This window comes from Microcebus murinus, chromosome 13 (assembly GCF_040939455.1).
Source record: "Microcebus murinus isolate Inina chromosome 13, M.murinus_Inina_mat1.0, whole genome shotgun sequence".
In the NCBI taxonomy this organism is placed as follows: Eukaryota; Metazoa; Chordata; class Mammalia; order Primates; family Cheirogaleidae; genus Microcebus; species Microcebus murinus.
The window spans coordinates 3,037,372-3,056,904 of NC_134116.1; the positions used below are offsets into that span (position 1 = coordinate 3,037,372).

Here is a 19,533-nt window from a genome sequence, read left to right on the forward strand (position 1 = left end):
CCTTCCTTCCCAGACTCAGAGCTTCAAGCATGTCCATCCCCAAAATGGTGTGCCTTGTACTCATCATGTATGTATATAACCATCCCTTCTTCCCCCCTTCCATCTGCCTGATGCCCAATAAATGTTATTCCTATATGTCCACTTAGGTGTTGATCAGTAAAACCAATTTGCTGGTGAGTACATGTGGTGCTTATTTTTCCATTCTTGGGATACGTCACTTAGTAGTATGGGCTCCAGCTCTATGCAGAAAAATACAACATGTGCTATATCACCATTGTTTCTTATAGCTGAATAGTACTCCATGGTATACATATACCACATTTTATTAATCCACTCATGTATTATAGGCACTTGAGTTGTTTCCACATCTTTGCAAGTGTGAATTATGCTGCATTCAAGTACAGATGTCTTTTTTATAGAATGTCATTTGTTCTTTTGGGTAGATGCCCAGTAATGGGATCGCTGGATCAAATGGTAGATCTACTTGCATCTCTTTAAGATATCTCCATATTGCTTTCCATAGAAGTTGAACTAGTTTGCAGTCTCACCAGAAGTGTAAGTGTTCATATCTCTCCACATACACACCAACCTTGATTGTTTTGGGACTTTTTGATAAAGGCCATTCTCACTGGAGATAAGTGATATCTCATTGCAGTTTTGATTTGCATTTCCCTGATGATTAGAGATGTTGAGCATTTTTTCATATGTTTGTTGGCCATAATTCTGTCTTTTGAAAAGTTTCTGTTCATGTCCTTTGCCCACTTTTTGATAGGATTGTTGCAGGGTGAGTAGTATTTGAGGCAGGCCCGTGAGGAGATTAGCTACTTCTTCCCATGGAGCCAAGTCCCTAAGATAGGGGTCGCCACAGAGGATAAGGAAACTGATAGGCAACAGAGAGAAATAAAAGAATATATAGAGATTGAAGTATAGTTTATAGTTTCATATACATATATAAAGATCAGGTATAACACAGCGGGGGGCCTGGCGGATCTGGGCCTAGGGGACTGGCGGATCTCCACAACCGCCAGGAATATGGTTAGATTCATACAGGTTTTTATAATCACAAACATCAATTACCAGTTGTCAGGGTAACATATTTGCATATCAGGCAATGCAGTTGCTAGGGGATACAGGTAGTGGGTTAGGGCCAAAAGTCCTCTCAAGGGGCTTCTAATCTATCTAGGTGAACAAACAGGTACAAAGTCTTTCAGGGGCTAACTTCTAAAGAGGTAGTTGTCAATTAAAAAAGGTAAAACAAAAGAGGTATAGTGACTCTATTTGTCTTTGATTAGTCATGGTGGACTTACAGGTAGACAGACAGGAGAGAGCAGGAAGCCCATCTCTAATAAAACAGGTTCTTTATAACTACCAGGGTGCTTCTCTGGGCAAAGTGCACTCATTGTCTCTGGCTCCCATCCTGTGGGCCATGTTTGCCTTGTCTTGTCTTTCAAGACACAGGAAAGCTCACAGATTTTGAGATACTGGGAAGCCTTCCTGGAAAACATCCCCACCAGAGATTTGAAAGCTCCCCCATGATAGCAGCCTCTAATAAGTGAACCATTGAGTCCACACATTCCTTCAGGGCAAAACCCTGCAAACTCCTGTTTCTGTCTTTAACATAGTAATATTGGGTTATACAATAGAATAACGATCTTATGAGCCACATCTCATTAATTCCTCAATCATATTTTCTCAATAGGTTGTTTGATTTTTTTCTTGCTGATTTTCCTGAGTTCTAAATAGATTCTAGTTATCTGCCCTTTATTGGACATGTAGCTTGTGAAAATTTTCTCCCATTCTGTAGGTTGTCTGTTTCCTCTCATGACAGTTTCTTTGGCTGTGCAGAAGCTTTTTAATTTGATTAGATCCCATTTATTTATTTTTGTTGTTGCTGTGATTGCCTTTGGGTCCACTTCATAAGTTCTTTGCCTAGGCCAATGTCTAGAAGAGTATTTCCAACATTTTCCTCTAGAATTCGAAGAGTTTCACACCTAAGGTTCAAGTCTGTTACCCAGCGTGAGTTGATTTTTGTGACAGGTGAAAGGTATTCATCCTGTTTCAGCCTTCTACATATGACTATCCAGTTTTCCCAGCACCATGTATTGAATAAGGATTCTTTTCTGCAGTGTATATTTTTGTCTGCTTTGTCAAAGATTAGATGGCTATATGAGAGTGGTTTTATATCTGGGCTCTCTGTTCTGTTCCACTGGTCAATGTCCCTGTTATTGTGCTAGTCCCATGCTGTTTTAATTACTATAGCCTTGTAGCATAGTTTGAAGTCTGATAAATTGATACTCACCATTTGGTTTCTATTGCCTAGGATTGCTTTTACTATATGGAGTCTTCTCTGGTTCCATATGAAGCATAAAACTATTTTTTCTATAGCTGTGAAAAATGACGATGGCATTTTAATAAGGATTGCATTGAATCTGTAGATCACTTTGGGTACTATAGACATTTTAACAATGTTGATCCTGCCAAGCCACGAGCATGGTATGATTTTCTACCTATTTACGTCCTCTGCTATTTCCTTCCTCAGTGTTTCATAGTTCTCCCTGTAGAGGTCTTTTATCTCAGTTAAATATATTCCTAGGTACTTTATTTTCCTTGTTGCTATTGTCAAGGGAATTGCATCTTTGATTTGGTTCTCAGTTTGACTGCTATAGATGTTTATGAATACCTCTGATTTGTGTGTATTCATTTTGTATCCTGAGACTTTACTGAATTCATTTATCCATACCAGGAGTCTCTTGGTTGAATCCTTGGGGTTTTCTAGATATAATATCATATTATCAGCACAGAGTGAGAGTTTGATCTCTTCTGCCCCCATTTGGATGTCCTTAATTCCCTTATATTGTCTGATTGCTCTAGCAAGGACTTCCAGAACTATGTTGAATATAAGTGGAGGTAGTGGGCAACCTTGCACCATGGTTCCAGTTCTATGTAGGAATGCTTTCAATTTTTCCCCATTCAGTGACCCCATTCCCCATTCAGAAACAACTGATTTGTCAGGAACATCAATTCATGCCAAAAATCATCCTAGATGCTACACAATGACTACATATATTTTAAAGCCTAATAGTGGAGTGACACGTCTTTGTGACATTATGAATCTCAGAATAGTTACCAAAACTTTTAGAAATATTGCTGATCTTCCTCCTCAGGTTGATGAAAGGGCTGTGTACCACTTAAATGTTTTCAATTTTGTTCTGAGGGAATCAACAACTACATCTGGGGCAGAATTTCCCATTTGTTATGGATAAACTCAGGACAAGGCAACAGAGTCATCTTAAATGGCAGAGTGAGTTAACTATAGAGCTGAAAGACAGACAAATTGTTCTTTCAGACATTACTAATTCGTCCATGAACACAAATTGTGTATGTCACTAGCCAGTTTAGACCTAAGGAATCACAAGGTCTTGAGAACTTTCCTTTCAGCTCAGACCCAGATATCTGACCTGATTCTCCTACAGGCATGGCTGAATGTCTCACACGTGGCTTCACATCCACCAGAGGCTGAGCCTGGCAGGGACTTGAGATGACATTTCCAGTGACAGGTAGCCAATAATAAAACACTCTCTAAAATGAAAACCATTCTGCTCACTCTAAAAACACTCCCCCCCCCCCCCCCCCCGCAGCAGCAGCCTTCTTTTAGAAAGCTTTGCTCTGTTGGTAACGGGGAGAGTTCAGGGCACAGGGAAACACAGGTGTTTATTTTTCCTCCATAGGCAGATGGTGCATCACCAGGGCCTTGGCGTGTACACCAGCAGGTAGAGGAGTGAAAACTGGAATGCAGGGGCCAGGGAAATACTGCCACATATCCAAGACAGGAAACGATTTAACATTCAGCCCATGTTCTTCTGATGAACTTTCCTTTCCAAGAAATATTAGCCTCACTGCTTTCCCATTCCAAAATACGTCTAACCAAACCCCAGCAAGGCCAATTAACAAAATTTTAGCATTGCATGACCAGCCCCCACCCTAGCTTCTACAAACCTCATGATTCTTTAGTGAGTGCTTCTTATGATTCCTTGAAATGAAGTGCACTCAAAACATACAGTATCAGAGGGTTATATAATTGCTAGGAACATTTTTTTTAAATTAAGTTTTATATTTTAGAACAGTTGAGTTTATAGAAAATCAAACTGATTACACAGAGAGTTCCCATGTACTCCTCTCTTTCCCTCACTGTTAACATCTCACATTAGTGTTGTACATTTGTTGTAATTAAAGAATCAGTTTTGATACATTATGATTAAATAAAGTCCATAAGGCTTTCCATAAGGGTTCACTCTTTCTGTTCTCCAGTTGCATGGACTTTTACAAATGCACAGTGTCATGTAACTCCCATTACAGTTCATATAGAATGGTTTCACTGCTATAAAAATCATCTGTCCTCTGCCTATTCATCCCTCCCTTGCCCTAACCCCTGGCAACCACTGATCTTTCTATTGTCACCACAGTTTTACATTTTCCCAGAATGGGATGTAGCTGGGATTGTACCATTTCAAATTGGCTTCTACAACTTAATAATATGCATTTAAGTTTCCTCTGTGTCTTCTAATGGCCTGATAAGTCATTTTAATTTTTATCACTGAATAATATTGCATTATGTGTATGTGACACAGTTTATATATTCAACTGTCAAGGGCATCTTGATTAAATCTAAGTTTGGCTTAGATTTGACTATGAAAAATCTACAATAAACCTTCACATGTTGGTGTTGTATAAACATAAGTTTCCAAGTCAGTTTGATCAGTTTGCCAGATCATATGGTAAGATCGTGTTTAATTTTGTAAGAAATTGCCAAACATTATTCCAAAATGACTGTCCCATTTTGTATTTGTACCAAAAATGAATGAGAGTGCCTGTATTTCACCAGCATTTGGTCAGTATTTTTAATTGTAGCCATTCTAAAAGGTATATAATGCTAGCTCATTGTTATTTTAATTGCTATTTTTAAGAATGGATTATCTATTTTTTAAAATTTTCTATTAAATCTACTTTCAACCACTATATTTGTGATATTTTTTTATCCTTTATCAGACATCTATATGTTAGTATACTTATCAAGACTGCATACTGACGTGTGTGTGTGATAGATAGAAAAAGAGAAATAGGAGAAATTTTATTTCCGAATATTACAGGGGTACAAATGTTTTGGTTACATGAATTGCTTTTGTACAGTTTGAGTCAAAGTTGTAAGTGTGCCCATCACCGAGAAAATATTCATTGTACTCGTCAGGTGTGATTTTTACCCGTATCCTCCTCCCTCTCCCACCTGCTTGATTTTCATTGAGTTTTACTTCCCTATGTGCACATGAGTGCTGATCCGTTAGTTCCAATTTAATAGTGAATACATGTGGTGTTGGTTTTTCCATTATTGCAATACTTCACGTAGGAGAATGGTCTCCAGTTCCATCCAGATTGTTACAAAAGATATTAATTTACTTTTTTAAAGCTGAGTAGTACTCCCTGGTATACATATACCACATTTTATTAATCCACTCATGAACTCATGGATACTTGGATTGATACCACATCTCTGTGATTGTGAATTGTGCTGCAGTAAACATTCGAGTGCAAGTGTCTTTTTGATAAAATGGCTCGCTCTTTTTCCTTTGGGTAAATACCCAGTAGTGGGATTGCATGATCAAATGGTAGGTCGATTTTTAGTTCTTTGAGGAATCTCTACACTATTCTCCATAGAGATTGTACCAGTTTGCCATCCCACCAATAGTGTATAATAAGTGTTATTTTCTTACCACATCCACACCAGCATCTGCTGTTTTGGAACTTTTTAATAAAAGTCATTCTCAGTAGTCATTCTTAGGTAGTATCTCATTGTGGTTTTGATTTGCATTTCCTTGACAATTAGAGACATGGAGCATTTTTTCTTATGTTTATTGGCCATTAGTCTATCTTCTTATGAAGAGTTTCTTCTGTTCATGTCTTTTTCCACTTTTTAATGGGGTTGTTTATATTTTATTTATTTATTTTTTTGTTTTTTTTTTTTTTTTTGGATTTTAAAAGCAATAAGTTTATTCATTAAATTATAACTTTTTTTGCCAGGTTTTCAACAATCCCTTCTTTTTTAAATCTCTATTCTCCTTTCTCCCCAAATCTATATCTTTAGGTGACCATTCCTTAGCATCCACCTCCAATGGACCTCTATATCCCTCACTAGATCACAATTTGTTGAACTGTACCATGAGACTTATAAGTCCTAACGGAATTTTGGAGCCTGTAATAAATGAAAAGCTCTCTATATGCTTAACTTCCTTTATTTTTCTCCTTCCTTCTCTGAGATATTTAAATCTCTAACTTGTATTTGATTCCCTGAAAAGTTTCCCAGTGGTCAGTTGTAGGACAAACTGTGTCCCTCCTGGGAAAGGTCAGATAGCAGATTGGGATGTGGGTGTGTGTAAATGCTTGAGGCCTAAGCAACGGGGAGAAAATTGGCTCCTTCCCAGCAGCCGTTCTCTGGGTTTCTCTAGATTTCAAGGAGAGTCAAAGATAAAATGAGTATTTTAATTCAGTTTCAGAAAAAGATGGTACATGAACTTGGATTAGAAAACATGAAATTAAGAGGTCTGTTTTTCCAAAAATGCAGGAAAAGAAATAACCCTTAATATGTTAAATGATAATTATCTGGGTCTTCATGTTACATCAAAAGCTGCAAATTTTCTCCCCAAAGCACCTGTTCCAAGAACCAACTCACCCTCTCTATCTCCCTCCTTGGACAGGCTAATTCCCATCCACCCCCAACCTCTCTTCTTTCAGTCATACTGTGTAGGTGTTAAAAGCCTGGGCTCTGACCAAAGAACAGAACTGTCCTTTAAGCCAGCAACCCACAGGCAGTGGCACCCAAAGCTTCACCCCCAGTCCCCAGAGCAGAGGCCACAGTGCTATCATTGTTTCCACTGTCTTAGGAAGAAAAAGCCAAAAGCTGACCCTCAGCACAAATCAAAGCCCAATATGGAAAGAGAATAAGCACTCCTAGGCGCAGGGTAGGCTGCAAGCTGTGGGCAGGAAAAGGGAGTTTTTGCAGCCATTCCATCTTTAGAAATAAAAGGAAAACTGGATCCTTTTCCACTACGATGGCTCTTTAAGGTACTCTGCTGCTACTGAGCTCCAAGGGGAACTGCAAGCACTTAAATATCTAAACAAATCAAGAAAACTTTGCCCTGGATGGAGATAAGAGTGACAAAAAGGAAGACAAGTCAATGTCATAATTTGTAGGAAGATGATGCTGGGAACTTCATCTCTTCACATGGCTGCCAGCCCTACAGAGGACAGCACAGTAAGAACCAAGACAACCACTCCAGATTGGTATAGCTGGGCAATCTTCAGGCCTTTTCCTAGGTCCCACATCAAGTGTCGAATCCCATTCCAGCTGTGATACATTAGAGGGAAGACAAGCGCAAACTTAGCTGTGTGGATCAGTGCTGGCCCCAGAGATAGGGACTTCACAAATTTGAAATAAGACTCAAAGTTCCCAGGCAGCAACAGGGCCGACAAGCCAAAAAGATAGACACCTGCACTTGCAGCAATACCAGTGCCACGATGACAAATGGACATTGCCATGGGAAGAGACCAACCATAGATAGAGATATGGGGAGATAAAGGACGGTTTGAACTTGTGTTCTTATTCCAGAACTGCTCCATCTCTTCTTTGGCTGTGGTCCCCAGGTAAACAGCATTTCGGATACACAGATGAGGACTAAGGTGAGCTCGGAGACAATGATGGCCAACATGTCTCAGCAAGAGCGCAGCCATCTTGGGGTCCGGCCTGAACGGAAGTCTGCTTTTTTTTTATTTCGGCGTATTATGGGGGTACAGATTTTAAGGTTTCAATAAATGCCCATTTCTCCCCCTCCTCCCAAAAGTCTGAGTCTCCAGCATGACCATCCCCCAGATGGTGCACATCTCACTCATTATGTATGTATATATCCGCCCCCTCCCCGCTCCCACCTGCCCATACCCTATTACTGTAGTACCTATGTGACCACTTAGGTGCTGTTCAGTTAACACCAGTTTGCTGGTGAGTATATGCAGTGCTTGTTTTTCCATTCTTGGGAAACTTCACTTAATAGTATGGGTTCCAGCTCTAACCAGGAAAATATAAGATGTGCTATGTCACCATTGTTTCTTAGAGCTGAATAGTACTCCATGGTATACATATACCACATTTTATTAATCCATTCTTGGATTGATGGGCATTTGGGCTGTTTCCACAGCCTTGCTATTATGAATTGTGCTGCTATAAACATTCGAGTGCAGGTGTCTTTTTTGTAGAGTGTCATTGGATCTTTTGGGTAGATGCCCAGCAATGGGATTGCTGGATCAAAAGGTAGATTCACTTGTATCGCTTTAAGGTATCTCTTATTGCTTTCCACAGAGGTTGAACTAGTTTGCAGTCCCACCAGCAGTGTAGGAGTGTTGTTCTCTCTCCGCATCCACGCCAACATTTATTGTTTGGAGAATTTTTGATAAAGGCCATTCTCACTGGAGTTAAGTGATATCTCATTGTGGTTTTGATTTGCATTTCCCTGATGATTAGAGATGTTGAGCATTTTTTCATATGTTTGTTGGCTATCCTTCTGTCTTCTTTAGAAAAGTTTCTGTTCAAGTCCTTTGCCCACTTTTTAATGGGGTTATTTGATTTTTTTCTTGCTGATTTTCGTGAGTTCTAAGTATATTCTAGTTGTCAGTCCCTTATCGGATTCATAGGATGCAAAAATTTTCTCCCACTCTGCAGGTTGTCTGTTCACTTTCATGACTATTTCTTTGGCTGTGCAGAAGCTTTGTAGTTTGATCATGTCCCATTTATTTATTTTTCTTGCCGCTGTGATTGCCCTTGGGGACTTCCTCATTAACTCCTTGCCTAGGCTGATGTCTAGGAGAGTGTTTCCAACTTTTTCCTCTAGAATTCTAATAGTTTCATACCTTAGGTTTAAGTCTGTTATCCAGCGTGAGTTGATTTTTGTGAGAGGTGAAAGGTGTGGGTCCTGCTTTAGCCTTCTACAGGTGGCTATCCAGTTTTTCCAGCACCATTTATTGAAAAGGGATTATTTTACCCAGAGTATGTTTTTGTCTGCTTTGTCAAAGATTAGATGGCTATATGAGGATGGTTTTATATCAGGATTCTCACATCTGTTCCACTGGTCCATATTCCTATTTTTGTGCCAATACCAGATTGATTTACTTACTACAGCTTTGTAGTATAGTTTGATATCTGGCATATTAATGCCTCCCATTTTGTTTTGGTTGCCTAGAATTGCTCTTGATATTCGGGGTCTTCTTTGGTTCCATACGAAGCGTAAAATTATTTTTTCTATATATGTGAAGAATGCTGATGGAATTTTAACAGGTATTGCATTGAATCTGTAGATCAGTTTGGGTAGTATTCACATTTTGATGATGTTGAGTCTGCAGATCCACGAGCATGGTATGGATTTCCATCTGTTTACATCCTCTGCTATTTCCTTCCTCAGTGTTTCATAGTTCTCCCTGTAGAGATCTTTTACGTCCTTGGTTAAGTATATTCCTAGGTACTTTAATTTCTTTGTTGCTATTGTGAAGGGAATTGAGTCTTTGATTTGGTTCTCAATTAGATTGTTGTTGGTGTATATGAATGCCTCTGATTTCTGTGTATTGATTTTGTATCCTGAGACTTTACTGAATTCATTGATTAGTTCCAGGAGTTTCTTGGTTGAATCTTTGGGGTTTTCTAGATATAATATCATATCGTCAGCAAACAGTGAAAGTTTGATCTCTTCTGCCCCTATTTGGATACCTTTGATTCCATTTTCCTGTCTGATTGCTGTAGCCAAGACTTCCAGCACTATGTTGAACAGAAGTGGAGATAGTGGGCAGCCTTGTCTGGTTCCAGTTCTAAGTGGGAATGCTTTCAATTTTTCCCCATTCAGTATAATGTTGGCTATGGGTCTGTCATATATGGCTTGTATCATTTTTAGGTATGTCCCTTCTATGCCTATTTTCTTAAGTGTTCGTATCATGAAGCGGTGTTGAATTTTGTCAAAAGCTTTTTCTGCATCTATTGAAAGAATCATGTGGTCTTTGTTTTTGCTTCTGTTTATGTGGTGAATTGCATTTATAGATTTACGTATGTTGAACCATCCCTGCATCCCTGGGATGAAGCCCACTTGGTCGTGGTGGATTATTTTTTTGATAAGTGTCTGGATTCGGTTAGCTAAGATTTTGTTGAAAATTTTTGCATCTATATTCATTAGGGATATTGGTCTGTAGCTTTCTTTTTTAGTTAAATCCTTTCCTGGTTTTGGTATCAGAGTAATATTCGCTTCATAAAAGGTGTCAGGGAGGTTTCCGTTCTTCTCCATGTTGTGGAATAGTTTCTGCAAGATAGCTCCTAGTTCTTCTTTGTAAGTGTGGTAAAATTCGGGTGTGAAGCCATCTGGACCGGGACTTTTCTTTTTAGGGAGATTTTTAATTGCTGTTTTTATTTCAGCTGTTGAGATTGGTCTGTTCAGGGAATCTATTTCTTCCTGGTTGAGCCTAGGGAGGCTGTGTGTTTCTAGAAATTTGTCCATTTCCTCCACATTTTCCAGTTTGTGTGCATAAAGATTTTTGTAGTATTCATAAATTGTATCTTGTACCTCTTTGGGATCAGTTGTGATATCTCCTTTTTTGTTCCTGATGGAGCTTATTAGAGATTTCTCTTTTCTGCTTTTCGTTAGCTTAGCTACTGGTGTGTCAGTTTTGTATATTTTTTCAAAGAACTAACTTTTTGTTTTATTAATCTCCTGAATAGCTTCCCTGTTTTCAATTTCGTTTAGTTCTGATTTGATCTTGTTGATTTCACTTTTTCTGCTGGGTTTGGGGTTGGTCTGCTCTTCTTTTTCCAGCTCTTTGAGTCGTTTCATTAGATTGTCTATTTGTGATCTTTTTGTCTTTTTGTTATAGGCATTTATGGAGATAAACTTTCCTGTCAGAACTGCTTCAGCTGTGTCCCAGAGGAGTTGATAACTTATCTCTCCATTGTCATTTTCTTCATAGAATTTTTTTATTTCCATCATGATTTCTTCATTTATGAAATAATCATTTAGTAGGAGGTTGTTTAATTTCCACATTTTTGTGTGGGAATGTGAGTTTCTGTTAGGGTTGATTTCTAGTTTTTTCCACTGTGATCTGAGAAGGTACACGGTATGATTTCTATTTTTTTAAATTTCTTGAGATTTTCTTTTTGTCCTAGGATATGGTCAATCTTAGAGAATGTTCCATGAGGTGATGAGAAGAACGTATATTCAGTGGATTTTGGGTAGAATGTTCTGTAAATGTCAGTCAGACTCAATTGTTCTAGACTTTTGTTTAAGTCCATTATTTCTTTATTAATTTTCTGTTTGGAGGATCTGTCTCGTGCCGTCAGTGGGGTGTTGAAATCTCCAGCGATTATGGAGTTGCTATTAATCCATTTGCTTAGCTCCAGTAAGGTTTGCTTTATGAAACTGGGTGCACCTAAGTTTGGTGCATATATATTTAAAATTGTTATCTCTTCTTGTTGAAGTGTGCCCTTCACCATTATATAATGACCCTCCTTGTCTTTCACTACTTTTGTTGGTTTAAAAACTAAATCGTCTGAAATTAGAACTGCCACACCAGCCTTCTTTTGGCTTCAATTTCTTGGAATATTGATCTCCACCCTTTTATTTTTAGTCTATATGCATCCTTGCAGGTTAGATGTGTTTCCTGAAGGCAGCATATACTTGGCCTGTATTTTCTTATCCATTCAGCCAGCCTATGTCTCTTGAGTGGAGAGTTTAAGCCATTCACATTTATTGAGAGACTGATAGGTAAGGTAGATTACTGATCATTCTGTTGGGTTGGATGTTGTTGCTATGATTTCTGTCTTGAGCCATTGTAATATTTGACCTTTAATATCTATGGATTTTGGTTGTTTTTATATTTGTGGGTTTTTATTATGATGTTTCGTGCGTAACACTGTTTTAAGTACTTCTTGTAGGGCTGGTCTTGTCTTGGTGAATTCTCTGATCCTTTGCTTGTCTGAGATGTTTTTATTTCTCCTTCATATATGAAGCTTAGTTTTGCAGGGAATAATATTCTAAGCTGGGGATTGTTTTGTTTCAAAAGAGTGAGAATGGGGCCCCAGTCTCTCCTTGCTTGTAAAGTCTCATTAGAGAAGTCTGATGTTATTCAAATTGGCTTTCCCTTGTATGTTACTTGCTTCCTTTGTCTTACAGCTCTTAGAAGGGCCTCTTTAGTTGATACTTTGGTCAGTCTGATGACTGCATGTCGTGACGTCTTCCTGTTTGCATTGAATCTCCCCAGGGTCCTCTGAGTTATTGAACTTGTATATCAAGATTTTGAGCAAGGCCTGGGAAATTTTCCTCTATTATATCTTCAGACAGCTTGTCCAACCCTTAAGTGTTGTCTTCTTCCCCTTCTGGTAAGCCTATGACCCTCACATTAGGTTTCTTCACATAATCCCATAGCTCTTGTAGGCTTTGCTCTTTTCTCTTGTTTCTCTGCTCTATTTCTGTGACTGATTTATTTAATTGGAGGGTATTATCTTCAAGCTCTGAGATTATTTCTTTTGTTTGATCTACCCTGTTCTTGAGTCTTTCCACTGTATTTTGTAGTTCCTTGAATTGATTCTTCATTTCCAGGAGTTTGGTTACACTTTTCTTCATTGTGTCTATTTCTTTTCCCATATCCTCGTGGCTTTTTGTGGTTTCTTTGTGTTGGTTATTGAGTTGTTGTTGCAGCTTGGTGAGTGTTCTTATGATCCACATATGAAATTCTTCTTCTGTCATATTGGTTGCCTGATTTTGGTTGGTGTCCGTTTCTAGGGGGCTGGTGCTCCTCTTTGGGGTGTGTTTTCTGTTTGGTTCTTCATATTTCCTGAGTTCTTTCACTGATTTCTTCCCATGTCAATCAGTTGTTGTTTCTTTCCTTAAGTTATTGTTTGGGTATTCACACACCTTGTTTGGTTTCTGAGGCGTTAGGTGGTGTCTGTCAGTGAAATTGGACCACTCCCTGTATATTGAGTCAGTGGGTGCTGTGGAAAGGCTGTGAAAGATGCCATCCCTGTCAATAGGTGGTGTTTGCTTGGAGGAACAGGCTATGCTGTTGATTTAGTGTCCTGTTGTCAGCTCTTGTTCTGGGCGGAGCTGGGTTGGGTAAGCCTGCCCTCAGGCACCACCAATTTCGTTAGCAGGGGTCAAAGTTCTGTTCTCTGCTTCCAGGAAAAGCTGTCATGGCGTGGGTGGAATGGTCCCGCTCAGCCAGAAAGTCTGGGTGTGGGGGTGGTGCTGTCTGAGACCCACAGTCTGGAGTGGGCCTCGCTTCTTTCCACCCTCCCCAACTCCGCAACTACTCCTGGGCCTCTGCCAGCAGGCCAGACCACACGCCACCAGGCCGCCCCGGATTGTGATGCCTGCGGGGAGGTTCCCTGCACAGGAACGCCACCTGGGTTGGGCGCACGGCCTCCTCCTGGGAGGCGGGTTGCCCTGTAGGATGCCGATCTGCCCCTGGAGGCACACACACCTCAGTAGGCTGTTCACGTATAACCCTTCTGTGCCCCGGGCAATGCTTGCCCTCGGTGCATGGTATCTAGTCTGCAGGTCCGACCTCTGGGTCCCAGAGTTCAAACTGTATCCCCACCAGGGAGATTTCTGGTCCCAATTCACCCACAGGGAGCCCAAGCTGAGTGTATGTCTCTCAGCCTCTGAGTCGGCACCGTTCTCCTGGGAACACTGTGCCAGCAGCACCTGGGAGGGCGGGCGGGTAGGGAGCTCACAGTCTGAGTTCCCCTGAGTCAGCTGTAGGGTCCCAAAAGGGAAGGTCCCGTTCCCTGGAGGTGCCTCCGGCTGGTGGCTGTATTGTCTCTCTGGGCAGCCGCGGGTAGGGTCGGCGGAGGGGAGGTGGAGGCAATATGGCGCCTGCCACGCGGCTCGGTTCTGTGCACACGGATGTGCCCGGAGGAAGTTGGGAACCTGGTGCCACGTCTGTTACAGGCTCACCGCTGGCTGGCGACGTTGGTCTCTGGGCTGGTGTCCGCAGGTCTCTCCACCCGCTGGGGAGCCCACCAGCAGTCTCAAATGCACAGGATGGGAAACAGAAATCCACCTACCCTTGCCGCTGGTCTCTGGGCTGCTCCGGTGGTCTTAGCCTCCAGTTCTCCTCCGCAGCCTTCTCCTGTGGATTCTCCCAGGGTCTCAGGTACCCCTCCTTCCGGCCCTCGTCCACTGTATGCTCGTCTTCTTGCTTCTTTCCTCTAATTTCTGCTAGAATCTGTCTTTTGTGCAGAGACACTCTGTCTGGCGGTGTTATTCGTCCGCCATCTTGCTCCACCTGGGGTTGTTTATTTTATTTATTTATTTTTTACTGATTTGCTTGAGTTCTTTATAGATTCTGGTTATTAGTCCTTTATCTGATATAAAGCTTGCAAATATTTTCTCCTACTCTGTAGTTTGTCTATTGACAACAATCTCTGTTGATTGTTTCCCTGGCTGTGCAATAGTTTTTTAATTTGATCAGGTCCCATGTATTAATTTTTGTTGTTGCTGTGATTGCCATTGGGGTTTTCATAAATTCTTTGCCTAGGCTGATATCTAGAAGATTTTTTCTACATGTTCTTCTATATTTCTTATAATTTCATGCCTTAGTCTCTATTTTTGTGCCAATTGCCCTGCTGTTTCAGTTACTATAGCCTTGTAGTGTAGTTTGAAGTCTGGTAATGTGATACTCCCAGATTTGTTCCTTTTGCTTAAGGTTGCTTTGGCCCTTCAGGGTATTTTTTGGTTCCACACAAAGCATACAATTATTTTTGAAATATGATATTGGCATTTTGATGGGGATTACACTGAATCTGTAAATCACTTTGGGCAGTATGGACATTTTAACAATTTTTTTCATTTTAACAATGTTGATTCTACTGATACATGACCTGAATATTTTTCTTCACTTGTTTGTATCAGCTGTAAATTCTTTCCTCAGTGTTTCATAGTTCTCCTTGTAGAGAACTTTCACCTCCTTGGTTAAGTGTATTCCTAGGTATTTTATTTTAAAATGAATATAAAAGGCAATCACATCTGTTAAGAACAACTAAAATAATGACCAGTATTTATAAAGTTTTATTACATTTATCATTTTACTTTGTCATTAAAATCTTACAAGGAAAAAAATTTGTATTGACTCAAATTTTACCAAAGAGTAAATTGAGCCTCACATGCTTGACAGAAGTTCACATGGTCTTTATGTGGTGCTAAAATTGATTTTCAGTTTTCATGGATAAATTGCCTTTCTTCTCTTCTGCTTTATTGTGTCCTTTGTACCTCAACATCTTCTGGGTTGGAAATGCTTAGTCACATCATATGGCACATGGTATTTTCCAAGGCAATCTGACAAGATTGAAGAAGAGGAGAACCTCTGGTTAGAGAACCTCAGGAAAGCTGCCCCTGGTCTACAACTGATAACCCTGCTCAATTAGATAACACTAGATCAACTTTCTCAATTAATTTGTCAGCACTTGGAACACTCAGAGTGTTCCAAGGTGGGCTGTTCTATTTGTTATTATTTTTACTATTATTTTAGAGACAAGGTCTTGCTCTGTGGCTCAAGTTGGAGCCCAGTAACACAGGGCTGTTGTATTTGGTTAAATTTTGTCTAACACACAAAAGATATTCCAGTGCAATAGGAGGTTTGGCTATGTTTCATTCACCTATCACCTCTGACATCTATGAGCAGTAGAACATAACTGAACCCAGCTGTGGTTCTGTGAAACTGTTAACCACTTTGGTACCATGCTCACCTGTTGCGAAACCTGGCCCACAGCCAGCACTCACAGTTCTCATGGTAGTTTGTGCTGTGCATTGACGATGGATCCGTTTTGCTCTTGTGTGATGAGGAAAGCTTGAAAGCACTGAAAGCTTGTTTTACTTTAGAGGCAGCTTTACTTGTAATGTAAATCAGAATTGGTCACATATACATATATATTTTCATTATGTTATTTTTAAATGTTCACAATTTTATTTTGATAAATGGAAAATTAGAAAAGTCATATCACAGCTGTCGGCTAAAGTCGCTGTGAGCGTTCATCTGTGGCTATCGACTATAGTTGACGCTGGGCTGTGGGCACTCATCTGTGGCTGTTCACTATAGTTGACACTGGTACCGAAGTGGTTAAAAGCACAAAACCTGAAATAGCAGCATGCAGAGGTGACCCAAAGTATCTGGGATGTGGTCCTGGTTTTTACTGCTGAGTCTATGATTTAGGCCATTTTTCTCCAGGTCTCAGCTTCCTAAAAAGAAATGACATTACATCATTAACAAAGAGTTTTCCAGCTCTAACTTTTAAACTAAAGTCTGGTTATTTCCATCTCATTTATCCAATGCAAAAGCCAGTGCTGAAAAGAAAGAAAAATGCACTGTCCACAATGTCTTTGGAAGAAAAAGACTGGTAGAAATAGCCCCACCAAAACTAATATCTACAGGGAGATTCCAGAAGCCTAATAATCCTAAAGAATTGGAGAAGAGGCTGAAAATGATTACAGAAATTTCTAGTTAATGGGGGCACTTCTTTCTCAACTATCCTTTACTGTCTCTGTCAATGCAACAATTATTTGCCATATAAAAGAATAACATTGCAGAATCCTTCCTCTATAGAGGTTTAGTCTTGGACTTTCTATAAAACACATGATTCAGATTTTTCCAGCTCCAAATTTAGATAAAGGAGGAATGTTTTCAGTTGTTACTCAAAGAAGAGATATCAGGGTTTTCTAAATCCTTGTGTGACTCTACATAGATACCCCTTTTAAAATTTAAGACAATTTACTCTCCTTCAAAGTCTTTCAAATGTTGACATTCCTAAACATTCCATAAAGTCTATCTATGGATTGTTTAAATAATGTAGTTAAAAATCACCAGTTCTTATGAGGTCATTGAAGATGGACAGAGTATATAATAGCCAGATATTTGTGGACATTCATATACGTGAATTGCAATCATAGAAGTGATTCAATGACATGAATCATTTCAATTCATGAGATGAATTGAAATCAGTGGAAACAAAGAAAGAAGAAACACGAGTGCTGTTTATGGAACTCTGGAATTATCTGTATGTGAATTATCTGTATGTGAAATTATAGTAGTTTCACATTTTGATGTGGCATTGGCAGTTGCTGCCAGAACTACCTGTATTATCTAGGATGGACTCCCATACACCCTGAACAGGTGCAGGGTCTCAGCCTGTCAGATTCTTTTCTTGTCACATCACAGGCCCCTCAGCATCTTGCCATAGCCCTCCTCCAGGCCCCCACCACATCCCTGTTCCTCAGACTGTAGATGAGAGGGTTTAACAGGGGGGTGAGGATGGTGTAAAAGGCAGAGAAGACCTTGTCTTTGATCGGGGTGTGGTAGGATCTGGGCAGCATGTACGTGTACAGGGCAGCCCCATAGAACAGAGTTACCACGATCACGTGTGATGAGCAGGTGGCGAAGGCCTTCTGCCTCCCTTGTGCCGACTTCATCTGCTGCACTGTGACGAGGATCCGGGTGTAGGACGCAGTCACCACGGAGAAGGGGATCAGCAGCATCATGACACAACACACGTACATCACCATTTCATAGGCAGCTTTGTCCCCACAGGCCAGCCTCAGCATGGTGGGCGCCTCACAGAAAAAGTGATCGATCTCATGAGAGGCGCAGAACGGGAGACTCATGGTGATGGGGGTGAGGAGGAAACTGTCCAGAGCACCACCAAGCCAGGAGCAGGCCAAGATCCTCCAGCAGACCCGCCGGCTCATGAGGACAGGATAGCGGAGGGGGTGGCAGATGGCCACGTAGCGGTCGTAGGCCATGAGCCCCAGGAGGAAGAATTCAGCCCCCACAAAGCCCATGTAGAGAAAGTACTGGGCTGTACAGGCGGCGAAGGAGATCGTCCCCTTGCCCGCAACATAATCAGCCAGCATCTTGGGCACGATGGTGGAGATGTACATCACGTCGATGAAGGAGAGGTGGCTGAGGAGGAAGTACATGGGGGTGTGGAGGCGAGGGTCTGCATGGACCAGGAAGATCGTGACCCCATTAGCTATCATGGCCATGAAGAAGACGGCACAGATGGCACCAAAAAGGAATCCTGAGGCATTGCTGGGAGTGAAGAGCCCTGTGAGCGTGAAGTCACTGGACAAAGTCCTATTGTCTTCATCCATGGGGTTGAGTTTGCCCTGGAGACATAAGGAGGGATGTATGGGGTCAATGAAAATAACACAAAAAAATGAATCATTTAAAAATGTCTGTATGTGCTTTTTAAAATTAAAATTATATTACTAAATCAAACAGTTTTTGGTAGAGTGAATTAGTAGCTTCTTATCTCCTGGCTATTTCATCTTGGTGAAGAGCAATTCCAAAACTAGGTCCCCATGGCATGAGAATGAGTGGACATTTGGAAATTGGTGCTTGGTTTAAGGGAGTTTAATTACTACTGCAGAACACCCAGGCCCTAGAGAGACCCTTCACTCAGAGTTGGCTCCATTTATTTAAAATGGGGTACAACTGCGAGACAATTGATTCAAGCAATTCAAATGACCAAATATGGTAATTCAGTAAGACATTTGATGGAATTGGGAATTTTCATGATAATCTTAAAACTGATCAGTCTCTTATAAAAAATAAGCATAAATTGTAGACATAACTGAAAACAATGGTGAACTGTAGCAATAAAAGGATCACAGCATCCTTCATCTGATCACTGACCATCCTAATTTTCCTTCACTCAGTTGTCAGTTTCTCATGGATTCACACACCAAATCTTTATTCATGGAGTCCCGTGTGGTGTTCTCAGCTCTATGCGTACTGTCATAAACGAAGGAGACTGGGTCTCCTGTGATTTACAGTCTAGCTGTGGGAAAAGCACGATAAACAAGTAACAAAGGGGAACCTCGGTTCCAGGTAATGCCTTAAGAGCTTTAAGGAAAACTTTAACACAGACACTGAAAGATGAACAAAGACAAGCAATGTGAAGATTGGGGAAAGGATGTTCCTATGGAATGAATAGCAAATGTAACACCCCTAAAACACACCTCTTGTAGCAGTCAGGAAACAAAAGTCAGCTCAGGAAGAGCTTTGTAAATTAGGGGGACGGTGAGGTATCAGTGGTCAGTTCTTTGAGGCATGTGGACCAGAGTAAAGAGGTCAAAACTATTTTCTAAGTGTTATCAGTAGAATTGAGTTATAGTTTAAAATGTATAAAAGTTTGTTTAACATTTAACATATTTACTCTGATCTTTTTAGTGTACATTTTGTGCATTTAAAGCAATGTGGGTTTTTATGTGTGGGGGAGGCTTTATTTTACATTTTCGTGGGTCTTGAAGGCTTTCCAAGAGGAAAACCTATATCTGGGTTACAGTTGGGTAGCCCAGGTTCTGCCTTCTATCCTACTGTCCCATCTATTTTAATATTTTCCCCACCCTCTTTCACTCTCAGAAGCTTCCTAACTGGATCAATTAGTTATAAACCCTAGAGAAGGAGACC

General features: G+C 40.5%; 2 protein-coding genes across 2 annotated transcripts; both read right to left on the bottom strand.

Annotated features, from left to right (window-relative positions):
• Positions 1-6,517: 6,517 nt before the first annotated feature.
• Positions 6,518-7,799, bottom strand: LOC105882171 (succinate dehydrogenase cytochrome b560 subunit, mitochondrial). Its single transcript, XM_012784326.2, has one exon. The coding sequence runs from the start codon at positions 7,777-7,779 to the stop codon at positions 7,270-7,272; it is 510 nt and encodes a 169-aa protein (XP_012639780.2). The 5' UTR covers positions 7,780-7,799; the 3' UTR covers positions 6,518-7,269.
• A 9,486-nt stretch (positions 7,800-17,285) lies between these two features.
• LOC105882200 (olfactory receptor 2T6-like) lies at positions 17,286-18,212 on the bottom strand. The gene has a single exon (XM_012784366.2). The coding sequence runs from the start codon at positions 18,210-18,212 to the stop codon at positions 17,286-17,288; it is 927 nt and encodes a 308-aa protein (XP_012639820.2).
• Between the last annotated feature and the right edge of the window lie 1,321 nt (positions 18,213-19,533).

Bases quoted from the DNA above. Each gene is read 5' to 3' on its own strand.
- LOC105882171 (XM_012784326.2), bottom strand. From the start codon at position 7,779: ATGGCTGCGCTCTTGCTGAGACATGTTGGCCATCATTGTCTCCGAGCT.
- LOC105882200 (XM_012784366.2), bottom strand. From the start codon at position 18,212: ATGGATGAAGACAATAGGACTTTGTCCAGTGACTTCACGCTCACAGGG.